The sequence below is a fragment of the Heterocephalus glaber genome, unplaced genomic scaffold (genome assembly GCF_053883595.1).
Source record: "Heterocephalus glaber isolate CG9 unplaced genomic scaffold, H.glaber_assembly_v1.0 deba00001781, whole genome shotgun sequence".
In the NCBI taxonomy this organism is placed as follows: Eukaryota; Metazoa; Chordata; class Mammalia; order Rodentia; family Bathyergidae; genus Heterocephalus; species Heterocephalus glaber.
This window is the reverse complement of record NW_028258467.1, coordinates 4,829,018-4,847,594: the sequence shown is the minus strand read 5'-3', so window position 1 is coordinate 4,847,594 and position 18,577 is coordinate 4,829,018. Positions and strand designations below refer to the sequence as shown.

Sequence of the window (18,577 nt, the reverse complement as noted above, 5' to 3'; positions counted from 1 at the left end):
AAAAAAAAGTTTCCTTTACTACTTAAAGTAGGCATTAACTCACATGGCTCAAAAATTAGAGGACAAATCCTGTAGAAAGCCTTCCTTTCTCCTTCATCCCATTCCCCCCAGGTCACACTGGAATAGTCTATAGCCCCTTACGGGGTTGATGTTTGTTCAAGCAGATACTGGTGTCTCCTTACTCCCTCTCGTTCCTGCCTATTTTCTTCCTGAGCTAGCATACTGTGCCTATAGCTGTGTACATTTACTTATCAGTACTCTGAGAACTTGTATTACCTTTTTACACTTGCCTAGTATTCCATTATATGAAATGTGCCATAGTTAATTTAATCTGCTACCACTGATGGATGTTTAGGTTATTTCCAGTCTTGACCTCTCAAAAACAGTGCTTTAACAAATAGTTCTCTGGAGTTACATGTACAAGTAAGTCTGTAGAACAGATTTCTAGAAATGAGATTAATGGTTAAAAGGCATGTGCATTTGTAATTTCAATTTTATCAAATTTTCTCTTAAAGCTTACATATTGAAGTCTTAAAATCTTTTTTCTCCCATTAAGTTTATTGGTACGTTTTGGTATAAAATACGGTTACATTCATCATTGGGATCTTGTACCATTACATGAGTATCTTGGTTCTTATTTTTTCCCCTTCCCTTGCCGCCCTCCCTTCACCCCCTCCACCCTTCCCTGTTTGCAAAGACTTTGTTTCCATTTTTTTCCTTTTCTCATATTTTTCTTTTCCCTTTTTTCCTTTCCCCTACCCCTCCCACTTCCCCTGCACCTTTAGACCTTTTCTTCCTGTCATACAATATCAGTTATACATTTTTTAAATTACAGTATCAAGATCTAGGAGACATTACCACAGATTTCACAGAATTTAAAAGGATATAGAAAGCATATTTCAAAAATCTGTTTTGAAATAAATTTGACAACTTCTAAGAAGTACCTTGGAAGACAAATTAATGAAACTAACTCTGGAGGAAATATAAAATTTGAATAGCACCTATTAAAGAAAGTATATTCCTAGCTTGAAAACCTACCTATATGACAACAGCAGGCTCATAAACATTTTAACTGATAAATTATATCAAACAATTAAAGCAGAAAAAAGAAGGAACATGAAGTCTTAAAATCTTAAAAGCGGCAAACCTGTGCTCAGTGTAAACATCACTGAATGTTTATATATTTTCTTTTTTTTTTTTTTTTGGTACCGGGGATCGAACTTGGGTCCTTGTGCTTGCAGGCGGTGGAACCACTGAGCTAAATCCCCGGCCCCTTCTCCTTTTTCTACTTCTTCTTCCTCCTCGTTCTCCTTCCCACCTCCCTTCTTCCTCCTGTGGTGTTGGGGATTAAACCCAAGGACCTTTGCACTGTGCTACATCCTCACAGTTTATTGAGACAGGGTCTTTTATGAGTTGCCCAAGCTGGGCTCAAACTTGAGATCTTCCTGCCTCAGCTTCCTGGAGTGCTGAGATTACAGGTATGTGCCACCATGCCCAGCTCCCCGTTGACCTTTAAGTTCATATGATGATAATGGGAAACTGGCTGCATTTCCAGATTTAGATATCTTAGAGTGCGGTGTGGCAAAGAACTTTCAGTCCGTCTGTCGTGGGCTATTTAAGTGGAAGGTAGATTGTAAGATACTCAGTGAAGCAGAGTTTCCTATTGCCCAATGTGAAGTAGCCAGGAAGTGCATTTGAGAATGAAAAATACTAAAATTTTGACAGTGAGTTATTTATATGTACTTTTTCCAAATCAAATTCTTGAAAATTGTACAAAGTGCATTTTTATAAATCAGGTATTTCCCTTCAACTTACATTATAGTTCCTAAAATTTTGTAGTTTTATTTCAGTGGGTTTCATCTAATATCATAGCTTAGTTTTCCTCCTTTCAATTCAAACAGTATAGTTGATGTAATTTAAATATGTAAGTACCCTTCCTAGGCAGGTTCCATCTAAAAGTGACCCTGATGGATCCTTCTGTAACATGAGTATTTGGAATATAGCTATATATTTGGGTTTGATAAATTGAATTGTCTTACAACCCTCAACACAGCATTTACATTTTTACATTTATACCATAAACTAGGATTTGGGTTTTATTCTTGTCATAGGTGCACCCCCACGGGGGTGGGGTGGGGGGACGAGGATTGAACCCAGGGCCTTCACACACAGCATCTACATTCCAGCCCTTTTTTAGTGTTTTAGTCTGAGGCAGAGTTTCTCACTAAGTTGCTAAGTTGCCCAGTTTGGATGATGAATAATATTTGGGCATTAATAATGATCTTCCCCAATAAAACCATTGCTCATTAGAGCATTCTAGTGGGGTTCTTCCTACTTTGTCCAGTCCATGTATCTGTTGAGGGAGTCTTAACATTTTGGAGGGTATTTTTCTTGAAACTCGCTTCAGGAAAATGACCAGCTTGTGGCTGCTTAAATTGCTGTCTTCCATTTCCACCTGTTTGGACCCTCCTTTCCTCTTTTCTCAGTGCCCTTTCTTTCAAATTCTGCTCAGACTTTGCCTTTATTCAAAGGATTCCCTTCATTTTGTTCACTTTCTTATTCTACTTGACTGTAAAATATTATACATATGTTATCAATTTGTTTGTGACTTGGTGTCTCTATGAGTTGTCTTTCTCAATTGGATTATAATCCTCTGGAAGGCACACTTTTATTCGAGTCTCAAATCCAGTCAGTCTGGAGCAGTGACTTGGTGCCTACTGCAGAAATTGTGGTTCTAGGGAACAAGTAAGTGCCTAGCAGAGGGGATCCAATCTCCAGTAGATTAGTGATTCCAAGGAGTGGCGCAATTTTTGCTCATATCAGATCACTGTTCCAAATGAAGTATTGTACTGATTAGGAAGTGATATATCTGCATAAAAGAAGCCTGAATTACAGAAGATTTTAGAAGAAATTTTGCTTTGTTTCCTAATAGTCATTGTGAAAAGAAAAAAGTCAGATTTTTTTAGAAATTAATTGCATAGATAAAACTTACAATGGCATTCATGCTAATAAAGTAGTTCTCTCACTCTCTTTTTTGTAACTTCACCTTCCATTGTTGGAAAGTTGTTCCATTATGTGTCTGTGTAATCCCTAAGAATTTTCAAGGCCAAGTAAGCTTTAATTCTGCTAGAATTGGCAGAGTTCATCAAGGGTTCATCAAGGCTGAGGATATTAGCAGAACTGTAAGTGGTGGTCCTTGAGTGTGTATCCTGTGCTGGGCATGGGTATCAGGTCCTTGTCAGGCATTGTCCCATTCATTCCTCAGTTGCCTTTGGAGATGAGCTTGTGACATTGATGATAATGACTTACTTATTGAGCTCTTATTGTATCCCAGGCTGCATGCTGAGTGCCACATTCACATTATGTGATTGAGTTCCTTCATCCAGCGTCCTGTGGGGCAGGTGCTGCAGTGCTTTTTTCTTTCTTATTGAGGAAGAACCTGCAAGGCAGTAGTATAGTTACGATCTGAACGTAGACTTGCTGGATACTCTTCTCACTGCACCAAGTGGCACTTCTTATCTTGTGTCTCATTAGTAATATCTCAAGAAATATGCCAGGAAAGTTCACAGTGGTCTGCAGGTCATCTAAGAATAGGAACCCTTTGAAAGTATCTACCTTCTGTCTTGAGATGTGAACTTTTTAGCGTGTCTTGCCCTTGTTAGATTCAGTTTTTTGATCAATTTTGTCAAAACAAATTTTAATTGGCAAAAATTGTATGTTATATATAACATGGTATTTTGAAATATGTGCACATTGTGTATTGGCTAAATCAAGCTAATGAACATAGGCATTACCACATGTATCTAGGAGTGATTTAGCAGTTCCTTTTGTAAGTTAGTTGACTGAATAAAAGTGTTCAGCTTTTTTGGAAAGATTTTAGAGAAGTGTTTGAGTAGTTATAATACAAAGAATGCCAAGAGAAAACCTAATAATCTCTGAAAACCTCTAAAGAAAGTAGACCTTTTTCACAGGGAGTTAGGAATGCTGGAGGGAAATAAGGACTGGGTAGGGAGAGAAAATATTCATGGGAAGAGTTTCAGACTTAGAAGTAGAGAAATATGAGTACATAATGAAACGGTATCTAAACTCCTTTAAACAAAAACAGCTTATTTGGTGCACTACCATTTCTTACTGTAAATGTAATTTTTGTGTTAATATTAGGATCAAGGTTCATTAATGCTGAGGTGTAGTAGTAATAGAGTTAAATACCCTGGAATGGGCCCCTGGGAGATAAAGAGGTATAAAGAGAAAAATTACTAAAACAATGTAGCATTCTAAGGAATTTTGTTTTGTTTTCAGAATGTAATAATAAAACAGTACTACTTTATATCTTTGACTAGGCACACAACTTATTAAAATTGATGTTGTGTATGTTTCCTCAGTTACTGATGGTTTTCTCTGTAGTTCATGCGTTCTGAGAATTGAGTAGGCAGTGGTGAGCTGGACAGACAGCATCCTTGCCCTAGTGGCACTTACACCCTAATGGATTAATGTGAAGTTTATAGTATAACTTTAACTCATTCATTATATCTGTAGAGTACCAGAGTTAGTACTTCTGTCTTATAGAAAATATGATAAAATGGTTTGTCCATGTTTTGATAGAAAAGCCAATTCTGTCAGTGGAGAGAATTTGAATTCCAATTTAAAGAAAAAATAAAGTCTTAAATTGAAAAGAGGATGGGGCTGGGGATTTAGCTCAGTGGTTTCGCCGCCTGCTGTGCAAGCACAAGGACCCAAGTTCTATCCCTGGTACCAAAAAAAAAAAGAAAGAGGAGACTTTAGCTGGGGATTAGCTCAGTGGTGCCGCCTCTGCCTTGCAAGTGCAAGGTCCCAAGTTGGATCCCTGGTACCAAAAAAAGAGGAGACTTTAGAAAACCTGATGATTAAAATTAAAAAAAAATTCTTTTTGGTACCGGGGGTCAAACTCAGGACCTTGCACTTATGAGGCAGGTGGCGGAACCACTGAGCTAAATCCCCGGCCCTTACATTTTTATTAGTACGTGTTTGCAGTGTATAATGATTGCATTCATCGTGGGGAGTTGGTACATTTACATAACACATCTTAATTATTTTTATAACTCCTTCCCCTTCCCTCCTTCCCCCTCCCTCCATCTCTTGGTCTTTTTCCCATTTGGAAAAAAAAAATCTGTCTCACTGGATATGAGAGGGATCTGGCTACAATATCTGTCACCCCATTGATTGCCAGGGTTGATTTGGCTGATCTGGCTGGCTAGGCAGGTGTCCCTTCCTCTCACCATTTTCTTGTTCATCCCTCTTGAAGCTGTGTGCTTGGTTGATGAAGATGACCTTCCCCAAAAAAGAAGTACTGCTTCCTTGGTCAAGGGTATATGAGTAGCTGTGCTGTCCTGCTAGAACCCCCAAACAAGCTCTCAAGACCAGATGATGTGTTTGACTGATGGCGTTTGAAACTTTGTGTGTGTTTGGGGGTACTAGAGATCGAATCCAGGGGTGCTCTGCCACTGAGGTATGTCCCCAGGTCTTTTTTATTTTCATTTTGAGACAGTGTTTGTCTAAGTTGCCAAGATGGGACTTGAATTTGTGATTTTCCTGCTTTATCCTCCCTCAACGATAGAATTACAGGTGTGCACTATCACACCCACCTTGAAATTTTCAGACAGCATTGTTTTTAAATGTTATTAGCTGGACAAAGTGATTTAGCCACTTATCTGGTGTTGTTTTGAGATGGAGTCTTGGCTATGTTGGTCAGGCTTTCCTTGGATTTCTATGCTCAGGTGATCCTCCTGCCTCAGCCTCCCAAATAACTGGGGCCATGGGTGCATGTCATCCTGGTATTTGACTCTATAAATAAGAAGCCTCTGTCTCTCCTCCCCAGTACCTGCTAGTAGTTTGTTCTTTAAGATGAAATAGTGATTTCTTATGCTTAAATATCATGTAGTTTCTCTTCAATGAGAATAAATCAAGAGCAAAATAAAAGATACGTAATAGGAAATAAAGAGATTTTTTGCAGAAGGAAAGGAGACCAAGAGATGGGGAAGAGCGGGGGGGGGGGGAGAAAAAAGAATTAAGATATGTACATGTACCACTCCCCATAAGGAATATAATCATTATGTACTACAAATGTACTAATAAAAAGTTGAAAAAAATGAAATAGTGATTTCTGACAATGGTAAAGTATTAACCTCACAACTCATGTGGGATACCATTGTTTGGTCTTCAGAAGTGGTCATCACCGGGACAGGATCTCTGTGTGTAGACTGCAGGTTTGGGTTTCCTGACTAGCAGTGAAATATCCTTTGCTATCTTACTTGTGACTTTCTCTACCCTAAAACCCTTACATCCTTCCTCATCAGACCTGTTCAGCCTCTCTTATGTATGAGATAGAAACTGGGAAGGTGTAGCTTCTGTTTTCTATTTGTTTAGTGAAAGGTGCAGGCTCCAGGCTGGTGGCCAGGAAGCCCAAGAGAAAAGAATATTCTTGTCCCTAGCCATGGAAGTGTGGTGGGTGGTGTTTGGCATTTGATATGTGACCAAAAAGTCTCCTGCTAAGGATGAAGGCCCTGGAAGCACAGTGCCTGCCACCGTGTGCGGCCTCAGGCTTGCATTCTCTTGGGGCTCTGAGTATTGATAGAAAGAAATTTACCCGGGATTGGAAGTGGTAGCTTTCAATCTCGAATCTTAGGAACTTCTGATGATTCAGATTGCTATTGCTCAATCCCCACGTTGAGACACTGTGATGTGTAGAAAGAATAGTTGTGCCATTTTTGCAACATCCTGACCTACCTTCTTCACTCTACTTTGTCAGTTTTTTTGAACTAGAATATAAAGGAAGTGATGAGAAGAAAGGTAATAATAGGAATACTATATGTGTGTAACCTATTTTTGTCTTTAAAATGCCATACCTAGTATTTTTGGTTGTATACAGGTTCAAATGTATTTGGACTGGTGTCTGAGGATGTACAAATTAGTCAATTCTCAATACACCCAAACAATTGTTAAATATGTTTGGACTGAAGTAGGATGAAAAAACGTGATCAAGGTTGTCAGAATGTGACAGATATGTCAAAACTGAAACCAAAGGACTAGCCCAAGTATAGTGCCTTGTCTACAACTATAAAACTTACATCTGCTTTTGGTAAAAACTAGAAGCCATAAATGAAAACTGGTAGATCTGAGAGTGGTAGAATGGTGGGTGAATTTTTAAAAACAAATTTTTAGAATGAAATTATTCTGCAGGGTATTATAAAATAATAACTGTCCATGACACAAGATGTCCTAGTCCAACTTCTATCATGTAACCTTGGGGTGAGAGTATTTCGATGAAGAGATTAAGCAGTTTGTTCAAGTACACATAGCCCATTTTTAAGTCAGGATCTACACTCCTTTGTTGAGTTTTTCTGTTTTACACTAAGCTAGGGCCATGGCACGACCTTGTGAGTTTACCTAACTGTTATTTTGGGGTTATCTGCGGTCCTTTGCCCTTGCCTCCCTCTCTTGGGAAGAGTGCTTGGGGACGCTTGAGAGAGTTTTTCAGGAGAAACTCTGTAGGTTTTATACTTTAGGTATGAAATATTTGGAATGTTTTGCTTTTTCTGGTTTACAATGCTTGATATAGTCTCTCTTTTTAAAATTTTTTTTAAATTTTGGTACCAGGGATCAAACTCAGGACCTTGTGCTTGCGAGGCAGGCAGCAGAACCAGAGCTATATCCCCGGCCCTTGATATAGTTTCTTGATTCCCACCCCAGGCATATAGGAAGGAAATCTGATTCTATCATAATGCTGTACTTTTTGATTAGAATGAAGTTTCATTTTCATGTGCATAGATTAAGGAGCACTGCACTTTAAAAGAAATGGTTTTTTAAAGTGTTGAGCAAAAAGCGTGTATGCTCTGGGCTGGGGATTTAGCTCAGTGGTTCCAGTGCCTGCCTTGCAAGCTCAAGGTCCTAAGTTCGATCCCCAGTACAAAAAAAAAAAAAAAAGTGTGTGTGCCCATGTGAACAAAGCCTAGAAGGCAGCAGACATAGAACATTAATTAATGGTGGAGAGAATTTTTTTAAAACTCATGTGATTTGTATCTGGAGACTGTAGTGACTCTCCAAACTGTGGATAACATAGTAGCATAAAACCCTGGGTACTACCTTGTGCTCTCTCAGAGCTGTCTTCTCTATTCAGGATCATATTCTTGTCTTTTTAAAATGACAAGTCCTATGACTCTGAAAAGGACTAACAGTCCTTCTACAAAATAGCTGGCATCTACTTCTTTTTTTTTTTTTTTTTGAGACAGTGTTTTGCTAAGTTGCCCAGGCTAGTCTTGAACTTGCAATCCTCCTGCATCAGTTTCCTTGAGTGCTGGACAAGAGTTTGCCATTGCACTTGGCTGTCATCTGTGTACTGTTCAGAAATAACACTTATGGGACACAAAAGCTGAGAAGCCTTTGTAGATTAAATGAGATAGATGTGCCCACTGAATTCACTGGGATCCTGAATTGCTCTTTGATAGGGAAAATAAATATCATAAAGGGCATTATTGGGATAACCACAAAATTTGAGTAGGGGCAGTATATTAAGTATAGGCTCAACCTGAATTTGACAAGTATACTGTGATTATGTAAAAAGGTGTTCTTAGCTGGTAATGTACTAAAATACTTAGGAAAAGATCCTGCCATCTGCAGTTTAACTTTTAGGTCTGGAAAAACTGCAGGTGTGTGCACATGCTTGGCAAATAGCAAGTCCTTACAATCAGATGAATGTGTGTTAGAGGTGGTTTAGAAGGCTGGTGAATGCAAAGAATTTGGGAAGCTGAGAAGAGGGACTGATCAGTTCTGAAACCCAATGAAAGTCTACATAATCACTGTGTTTAATCTGAGTAGGACTAGGGTGGGTTTTCTAGATCCAGAAGAAAGATTACTGATTTACATAACATCTTGCTGTGTTAATAGCTAGAAAGTGAGGTACATCCAGAGGTGCCTGCTAAAAGGTTGACAAGAGGGCCTTTATATTAAACACCAATTAAAATAGTTTAAGCCATAGGAAGTATATTTTTCTCACATAACAAGAAGTCAGAAGGTAGAGGCTCTAGAATTCTGCAGCTCAGATTTGGCCAGCTCAGGTGTTGAGTTTTTTAGTGCGTCTATATGCAGGGTGAGAGAGATGGTAGCTCCTCTCCTAGTTGCAAAGTGCTGACAGAATCTGGTGAGGAAAAGGGAATTCTTTCTGAGCATCCCTTAGTATTGGGAAGCAAAATGTTTTCCAGAAAAATCTTGGCTAGTAGCCATTCAGCTTTCTGTACCTGAGATTGTGTTACTTGCTTGGAGAAGGTGGTCATGCCTCTTGGCTTATCTCCTTCCTGTGGCCAGGGAAGGTGCTGCCCTTCCTCAGAGGCAACCATCTCAGAACCACATAGGTTTTGCCAGCAGTGAGGGAGGCTGTTGGATAAGCAGACATTAGCATCTAACACCCTGAAGAAGCTCTTAAATTTCTAAAGGTGGGAGGGCAGGTAAGTGTGTTTAAAAAATAAGAAAAAAAAAGCACCCATCTTCCCACTATTCTACCAGTGCAGCTAATTATGATTTTTGGCACATTATATGCCAGCCATTGTTCTAATCTTACTCTTTATGCCATTTTGCATGCATTTTCCATTGGCTTATTTTTCTGAAACACATTTTCCTACATTTCTATAGTCATAATTATGTAATAGATATAAGGATCTTTTTTTTGTTTTTTTGGTACCGGGGATCGAACTCGGGTCCTTATGCTTGTGCAGCAGGTGGCGAAACCACTGAGCTAAATCCCCGGCCCAAGGATCTTTTAAAATATATGGCAGCTTATTAATCCTTCTATTATTGGGTAACAATAATAATAGTAATAGCTAATGCTTACTGAATTACTCATAGGCATTTTTTGTTCTCAGGGCTTTCCATCCATTAATTCATTTAGTTCTCAAAGCACCCCTGGGGGTTGCAGGAAACATTATCACCCCTGGTTTCCAGGTGAGGAAACTGAGGCACAAGAAGGGTGAGTTACTTACCTAAGGTCTTATAGCTGGTAAGTGGGGAGCTGGAGGCAGATCTGAGTTCAGGTGCACACATTCCCAGTCTAGTGTGTAACTATCAGACTAAACTGCCTTCCTGGTATTGCTTGCCTCTGGGGTTTTTTTTGTACCGGGGATCGAACTCAGGACCTTGCACTTGTGAGGCAGGTGGCAAAACCACTGAGCTAAATCCCTGGCACTTGCCTCTGTTTTTATTTTTGTTTTGTCTTTTCTTCTGTTTTGGATAATTCCGAGGTACATGGCCTGCTTGTTGTGGGAGCACATGGGAGCAAGTACAGATGATACAGATAAAACTACACTTCAGAGGACTGTTACTTTGAGAGGAGCCAGAAAAAAGGAGTTGCTTAAATTTTCATGTGTTTGATGACCAAGAAGGGTGATCTGTTTTGTTTATTATTTTATCTTCCTTTGGTGTAGTTACCTGTTTGTATGATTTGTCCATTTATACTTGGGAGTTGAGTCATGCTCCTCATCTTTGTGCATGATTGACTCTGGTTTCATGTAATACAAAAATTTAAACTTTTTATTGTTTTAATTTTTATATGTATTTATTTTCGGCAGCTTTGATACTGCGAGAAATCACCAATCCCGGTTTATATCATCAGTGGTTTAAAAAAGTATTTAACTTTTAGGGCCGGGGATTTAGCTCAATGGTTTCGCCGCCTGCTGTGCAAGGACCTGAGTTCAATTCCCGGTACCAAAAAAAAAAAAAAAGATAAAAAGTATTTAACTTTTAAATATACAGTTACTTAAAATCAAGCTTTTAATCTGGTTGCTATTTTAGATTGCTAGTCATCTAATCTGATGTCCAGTTGCACCCTCCCTCCCCTGGTACTTGAACCCAGGGCCTTCGCACTGAGCTATATCTCTTTTTAAAATTTTTGAGACAGAGTCTTGCTAAAATGCTCGGGCTAGACTACAACTTGGTATCCTGTACTTTAGCCTCCCACCACCATCCCTGGCTGTATCAAATTGGTTTTTACACACATACATTCTTAAAACCATTTTAGTGTTTTAATTTAGTGAGTTTCTGGGCTTCCCATTTTTACCCTTTAATTTGTATATCTGAGTTTTTTGCCATATACACTATTATTTTTGAATATCATTAAAAACTAGCAGGGCCCGCCCTCTTTATCTTTATATGATGTTTCCCTTTTCAGAACTTGAAAAGTATTTTTCTTTGTTTTATTTTCCCAAACGAAATTTCAAATCATTTTGACATTACTTTTAAGACATGCTATTGGTGTTAAATGCCCTATTAAGACCATAGTAACAATATGACATTTGGGGAGCTATTATGGTTGCTTATTTTCTCATTTCTGTTTAATTTCTAGATTTTGGATCTTTGTTTGACTTGGAAAATGATCTTCCTGATGAGCTGATCCCCAATGGAGAATTAGGCCTTTTAAACAGTGGGAACCTTGTTCCAGATGCTGCTTCCAAACATAAACAATTGTCGGAGCTTCTTCGAGGAGGCACTGGCTCTGGTATCAACCCAGGAATAGGAAATGTGAGCGCCAGCAGCCCTGTGCAGCAGGGCCTTGGAGGCCATGCCCAAGGGCAGCCGAACAGTACCAACATGGCCAGCCTGGGTGCCATGGGCAAAAGCCCCTTGAACCAGGGAGATTCATCAGCCGCCAGCCTGCCCAAACAGGCAGCCAGCACCTCTGGACCCACACCCCCTGCTTCCCAAGCACTGAATCCACAAGCACAAAAGCAAGTGGGGCTGGTAACCAGCAGCCCTGCCACATCTCAAACTGGACCTGGGATCTGCATGAATGCCACCTTTAACCAGACCCACCCTGGCCTCCTCAATAGTAACTCTGGCCATAGTTTAATGAATCAGGCTCAACAAGGGCAAGCGCAAGTCATGAATGGATCTCTTGGGGCTGCTGGTAGAGGAAGGGGAGCTGGAATGCCGTACCCTGCTCCGGCCATGCAGGGAGCCACAAGCAGCGTCCTCGCCGAGACCTTAACGCAGGTTTCCCCGCAAATGGCTGGCCACTCGGGACTGAACACAGCACAGGCAGGAGGCATGACCAAGGTAAGTGAGCTGAAGTACTGAATGCTTGCTGCCCAGCCACGGGCTTCTTTCAAAGATGTTAAGATGGGACAACATGACCACTTCCTATCTCTCCTGTTATGCTTTGGACACACCACTGATATATAGAAAAGACAGATTGGTTACGTTGAGCTTTTCTTTTTGGGATAAAGATCTCTGTCCCATGTCTTTAAAATAAGGTGGTTTTTGTTGTTATTATTTTTTTGTTTTTAAACTGGGGTTGAACTTAGGGTCTTTCATGTGCTAGAGAATTACTCTATTACTGAGCTTTATCCCCTGTTCTGTTTTGTTTTGTTTTTTGGTACTGGGGATTGAACTCAGGACCTTGGTCTTGCAAGGCAGGCGCAGTGCCACTGAGCTAAATCCCTGCAGGCCACCCCCCACCCCCCATTTTATTTTGTTTTAAAACAGGTCTTTGGCTAAGTTGTCCACAGTGTCTTCAAACTTGTGATCCTCCTTCCTTAGCCTTTCTTAGCTAGAGTTACAAAAGTGCACCACCGTGGATGATTAAAATGAGAACTCTTAAGAAGCTACCAGAATACCCTGCAGGTCAGGCAGTTGGAAAATACAGGGAATGCCCTTGGAGTGGTTGCTACTTTTCAGCCTCTGAGGAAAATGTGTAGAAGTAGGACCAGATAGTTGAAAGAAACGACTTCTGCTGAGAATTAGCTTTTTATTTCACAGTGGTCCTAGTAAAAGATACCTAATACCTCATCTTAACACAGCTAATGAGGTACTTCTTTCTATATACCCACCTGGGAACATGTTTATGAAATAACTTGCATCTTACTCCTGAAGAACCTATGTTTCACAGGTATAGAAACAGGAAACTTATAAAGAGTAATCTTTTGGTTCGTTTTCAACATCATGACAATGAGTGCTTTTTCTAGCAATGATTTTTCAGTTGTGTAAGTTTGACAGTATTTTGTTGTTAGGTTTTTATTTGGTTTTATTTATGCTTTTAATTTGCAGACGTTAGTAACCGCAGCTCACCTACAGCACCAAAGTTCTCGATTTTAGGAGCCCAGCTTTAGTCATTTGAACATGCTTCTAAGTAAAATGAAACAAAAAACCCAAAACTATACTTTTGACTTACAATAATAGCTCAATAACTTCGTCAAGGAAAGCTCTTAATATATGCAGTGATGGTTTATGGAAGGGTGTGGCAAGTTTTGAATTTATATTGTGTGTGATGTTCAAATAAAGTGATATCTACATTCATGTAGAATGAATGCTCAGCATGACCATTAATTATTGAATAGAAATGGATTAAAGTTTGATTTCCTTTTTTTAAATCGTGTTGCATTTGATTCCTGATCAAATTCCTTCAAAATGAACTCTTAATTCTTGAATTTTGAATTTTATGGTGAGATTGTAAAGGTAGAGGCAATTGAAACATTGTTCCTTATTTATAAACGGCTTGAAATGAATATTTAAGTTTGCACTTTAATACCAAACTTAAACCAAGCACTCATTTCAAAGTAGGTTACGTGATCATGATTCATCTTTTTAGCTTTGTGAAATTCTAAAGGAATCAAATAATTCATGATGATTTAAAGTTTCTGCAGATTGATATTTTAAAACAGTATTTCTTTCCTACGAATATTGTCATCCCCCCTGCCCCCGTCTCTCCCTATTACAGTGTTCATTGTCATTGACCTCAACAACAAATTTAACTTGAATTCACTTAGGATCGCAGGAATCAAGGGAAAGTGATTTTAAAAGTGGTTTCTCCAACACATTTTAAGAAAAGGGATCAAAAGTTATTTTAGTTTCCTCAATAGATTGCATGTTGCCTATTAGGATAATAAATTAATATTAAATGCAATATATGTCTTGTCTTTACTATGGCGTCTGTTTAGGAGTTGTTCAAATCACTGCAGTAGGACTCTGCAAATAAAATCATGTAACCTTTTGTCATGGATCTAATGTACTGTAACTTTATCAGTGAATGGTAAAAATCTCAAATAACAAGTACAAACATTGAACAATTGCCTATAAAGATTTGTAGAAGTAAATTTTTTCCAATAGATTTCATTCTTGTGATTTTGTAAGATGACCCTGCAGTCCACCTGTTTGTAACTTTTTTAATAAAATAGACATCTGTATTAAAAAAAAAAAGAAACTGTGTTCCAAGGAGGGTAGCTCCTGCCACAGTTAACAGGAGAGAGGTTAGGTAGAACCAGGGGTAAGTACGAACCCTTGGGTTTCACTAGAAACACCAGAGTAGTAGTTCTCAAAGTGGGGTCCCCAGTCCAGCAGCCTTGACATTACCTGGAACTGGTTGGAAAGGCAGACCTGCCAACTCGGAAACTGGGCTTAAAGTTTGCAGGTAGTCCTGAGGCCCCTGCAAGACTGAGAACTCTAAATTAATTGGATTTATCTCTTGAAATACTGGTAGAGGGAGATGCGAATTTAAATTTCAGTTGTACCTGGCATTTGCAGAAAGGTCTGGGTTTGTGCCTTTCAGAATTGGATTGAGAAAAGATTTCTAATGTGTTTATGGCTCCTGGATAGAACAATATTTATATCCTCCTAGTTCATTCATCACTCCATACTACCCAGTTTAACAACCCTTTTTATTTTGGAGAATTCAAGTCATATGTAGAAGTAGACATAATAGCATAATGCAGCGATTCTCCAATGTTTTGCTACCAGGATTTCTGAAAAATCTTAAATGTTTCTGAGGACCCCAAAGAGGTTTCTTTAAAATTAGTATTTACAGAGAATTTTAAAACACAAGCACAGATTACATTAGCCATCAAACTCAGTGACATTACACATAAGAGTTTGGAAAACCCCCTTGTCTTCTTGTGACGAGATTGAAAAGTCAAATTATGTCTTAGTGTTTATTATAGAGACAGTTTTGATGATGTGTCCTCTGAAAGTAGTGCCCTAAATTGTACATAGAGAGCCATTGATAAAATGCCTATAAAAGTGAGACTTTATGGACCTAAGTGTGAGATTATCACATGTAAATACATTAGCCATTTCTTTTTTTTTTTTGGTACCGGGGATCGAACTCGGGTCCTTGTGCTTGCACAGCAGGCGATGAAACCACTGAGCTAAATCCCCAGCCCATATTAACCATTTCTTCATGTGACCCAGTATCCACTGTTCAAGTTTCCTGTGGTCTATTTCATTATTTGTTTTTATGGATTTTTATTCAAAATCTGAATAGTACATATTTCAGTCAGTGGATAGGGCTCGTACCAAATGTATTAGTCTACAGCAGTGATGGCAAACATTTTAGAGCTTTCATTGATAACAGACAGCCTGCTGTGGCATGCATGCCATAGGTTCTCCACCACTGGTCTATGGGATCCTTAACTTATTAGTTGAAGAAACTGTTATTTTGATTGTTGTTTGCTTTTTGTCCTATGGAGTTCTCTGGGGTCTGGATTTCCTGATACCACTTATAACACTTTATGTTCCTCTTTCCCCTGAAGTTTTTTTAAATTTCACCCTGCAGTTCTTTTCTTTGTTGAGTGTGCTCTTTCTTTCAAACAACAATTTGTGAATGTCAACCACCTATATGTGGAAAGCAAGCCATGTTGGTGTGGTAGAGCAATTGTTTCTTGTTACCTGTGGATACCCCAAAACATCTGTGGTGATGGGAACTAGCATTTTTGAAACACGTGCCATGGCCTTTGGGTGGGGCAAAGGAACAAATGGTGGTGGGCAAGTTGTAAGAACAGGAGACAAATTATTTCAGACCATTCCTTCTCTGTGACATTTTGATAGCAGAACCAACTAAGATTTTAAAATGCACACAGAACAAACTTTTTTTTTTTTTGGTACTGGGAATCAAACTTGGGTCCTTGCGCTTGTGCAGCAGGTGGCGAAACCACTGAGCTAAATCCCTGGCCCAGGACAAACTTTTTTTAAAGAAGATAATTTTGTTTTAAAAATTACCATTACAAAGGAAATGTGTATTTCCTATAAAGTTACTCAAATAATAAAAAGGCAGCCCTGCCCTTACAAATAACTACATTTTAAAAACAAATAACTACTTTTATATAGATAACTTTTTAGCACACATCTTTTAAAAATACAAAATGGAGGGCCGGGGATTTAGTTCATCCCCAGTACCAAAAAAAACACAACAAAACCAAAATGGAATTAGACTTTCTAGGCACCTTGCTGTTTTATTCAACAGTGTAACCTAGGTGTCTTTCCATGTTGGAGCACACAGATTTTTCTTTTCTTTCCTATTGATAACAAAGTATTCTGATACTGTAATTTAGCGAATCCTCTGATGGTGAACATTTGGATTGTTTCTGACTTTTCTCTTGTACAAACAGTGCTGCAGTGAACATAACTTGGGTGGGCATATCCATGTGCATTATGGAATAGATTCTGAAAAGCCAAGTTATTAGGTCAGAGACTAAATTTTGTTTTCAGAAAGTAAATGTGCACCTAATTTAATAATAATCCCAAGAAACAACACTAAGAATTGAAGAGTTAATGTCTCTTAATTCTTAACTTTAGTTCTCTCATATTCTCTCACCAAAGGCAACTATGATTTCTCTTTTTTTGAGGCAAGGCCTCTCCCTTTGTAGTTCAGGATGGCCCTGAACTCACTGTGTAGCCTAGGCTGGCCTCGAACTCACAGATCCTCCTCCCTCAGCCTCCCGAGTGCCGGAATTACAGGCATGTGCCACCATGCCCGGCTAGGCAACTGTTCTTATCTTGCCTGGGGTAATCTGTGCATGTAGAGGCATAGAGAGAGGGCGTGTGTGTGTGTGTGTGTGTAGATGATAGCTCCCCTAAACATAGAGAAGTACATCTTTCTGTGAGTTCCTTTCCACCTGCCACTTAACAGTACAGGTTGGAAATTGTTCTGTGTTTCATACAACTGTCAATCATTCTTCGTAAGTATAGTAATAAGTCCCTGATCTGGGTACATTTTAATTTATAAGGCATGTGCCCTATAGGCATTTAGATTGTTTCTAGTATTTGCTGTTGTGATGGGTTTGCTTCATAAAAACTTACATATACATCTTTCTACAGCTCAGAGACTGCTGGATAAACTCTTGGAAGTAGAACTGTTGTATTACAAGATACTGACATTTAAAATAAAGATAGATATTACCAGATACCCAGAATTATTGTGTAAATTATGCCTTCACCAACAGTGAATAAGTCCCTGTCTGAATCCTAACCAGCACTGGGTATTGTTAGATAAAAGTATTCTTGTACTTTTTGTCATTCTGTTAGGCAGATAATCTTTAATAGGATTGTCTTTTCATAAATTCATAGATATTTGTTTTGCTAATTGCTCATATTCTTTGTCAAGTTTTCTCTTGCCTTATTGTCCATTTGTACTTGTTGGATTGTGTTCTTACTCTTTGTGTGTTAAAAGTTTAAGTCTTTTTTTTTTGAGACAAGGTCTTGCTTGTGTTCAGGCTGGCCCTAAACTCACTTTGTAGCCCAGGCTGGCCTCAAACTCAAGGTGATCCTCCTGCCTCTGCCTCTGAGTGCTGGGATTACAGACGTACGCCATTAAGTCTTTTAATAAATGTTTTCCCCCTTTTTTATTTGCCTAGTCCATTTTACTAGGAATATAGTCACATAGATTTATAATACATGTTTTTAGCAAGTGTATGTTTTTATGGGAACAAATTTAGCCAATTTTTTCTTTATTGTTTTTAGATTTTATGTCATGTTCAGAAATGCTTTCCCTATTCCAAAATTGTAAATATTCTCTTGGGCTGCGTGTGGTGGTGCATGCCTATAGTCTCAGTGACTCAACAATGCTGAGACAGGATGATTGCTTGAGTCCAGGAGTTCACGACTGGCATGTGTGAAGTTTTAGGTTCAATCACTATACCCTTAAAAAGTAAAAAGTTAAAAAGTATTTTTCTCCTTATTCCTGGAATCTTTAACTCAATATTAGCCAAAGGATAATTCAACAGTATGTTTTCTTCAAGTTATAGTCGTGCCAGTATAATTTATATAGATATTGGTGATCCATTTTTATTCCCAACTGATGTGATGTACTATTTTTAGTAAATACGTTAGTCACTTCTCAGTACACAAGGCTTGGGTCTAATTCTGAACCCTTTCCTTTCAGTTCCATTGATCTTTGCTTGTTCCTGTGTGAGAAACATAGAATCCTAGCTGTACAATGAATTTCAGGACCTGATGTTTTTCACATGTGTGGTTCTCAACCCTGGCTACAGATCAGAATTACCGGGGTAGTTTTAAAATATAATGCCTAAACCTCAATTCAGACCAATGAAGTTAGACTCTCTGGGGTATGGCAAGAGCATTACTATAGTTTTTAGTTCTTCATGACAAGCAGGGAAGAGAACCATGACTCTAGATAAGCGTAAGGACTAGATTTTAAATTCTTAGAAACAGGACTCTGCCTGTACACCCCCCCACCCCACCCCACCCCCACCCCCCACCCCCCGCAAAAAAAAAGAAGTTTGGGATTTGGGTTGGGATTGTATTGAATTGTGCAAATCATTTTGGGAGG

The 18,577-nt window shown here is 38.8% G+C and overlaps 1 protein-coding gene across 3 annotated transcripts in view; it reads left to right on the top strand.

Annotated features, from left to right (window-relative positions):
* Positions 1–18,577, top strand: part of Crebbp (CREB binding lysine acetyltransferase) — a 138,517-nt gene that overhangs the window by 14,531 nt on the left and 105,409 nt on the right. For all 3 annotated transcript variants that reach the window (XM_004864767.4, XM_004864766.4, XM_087202974.1), the window contains exon 2: positions 11,366–12,075. In XM_004864767.4, coding sequence (XP_004864824.2) covers positions 11,366–12,075 — 710 coding nt within the window. The remainder of the gene's footprint in view (positions 1–11,365; positions 12,076–18,577) is intronic.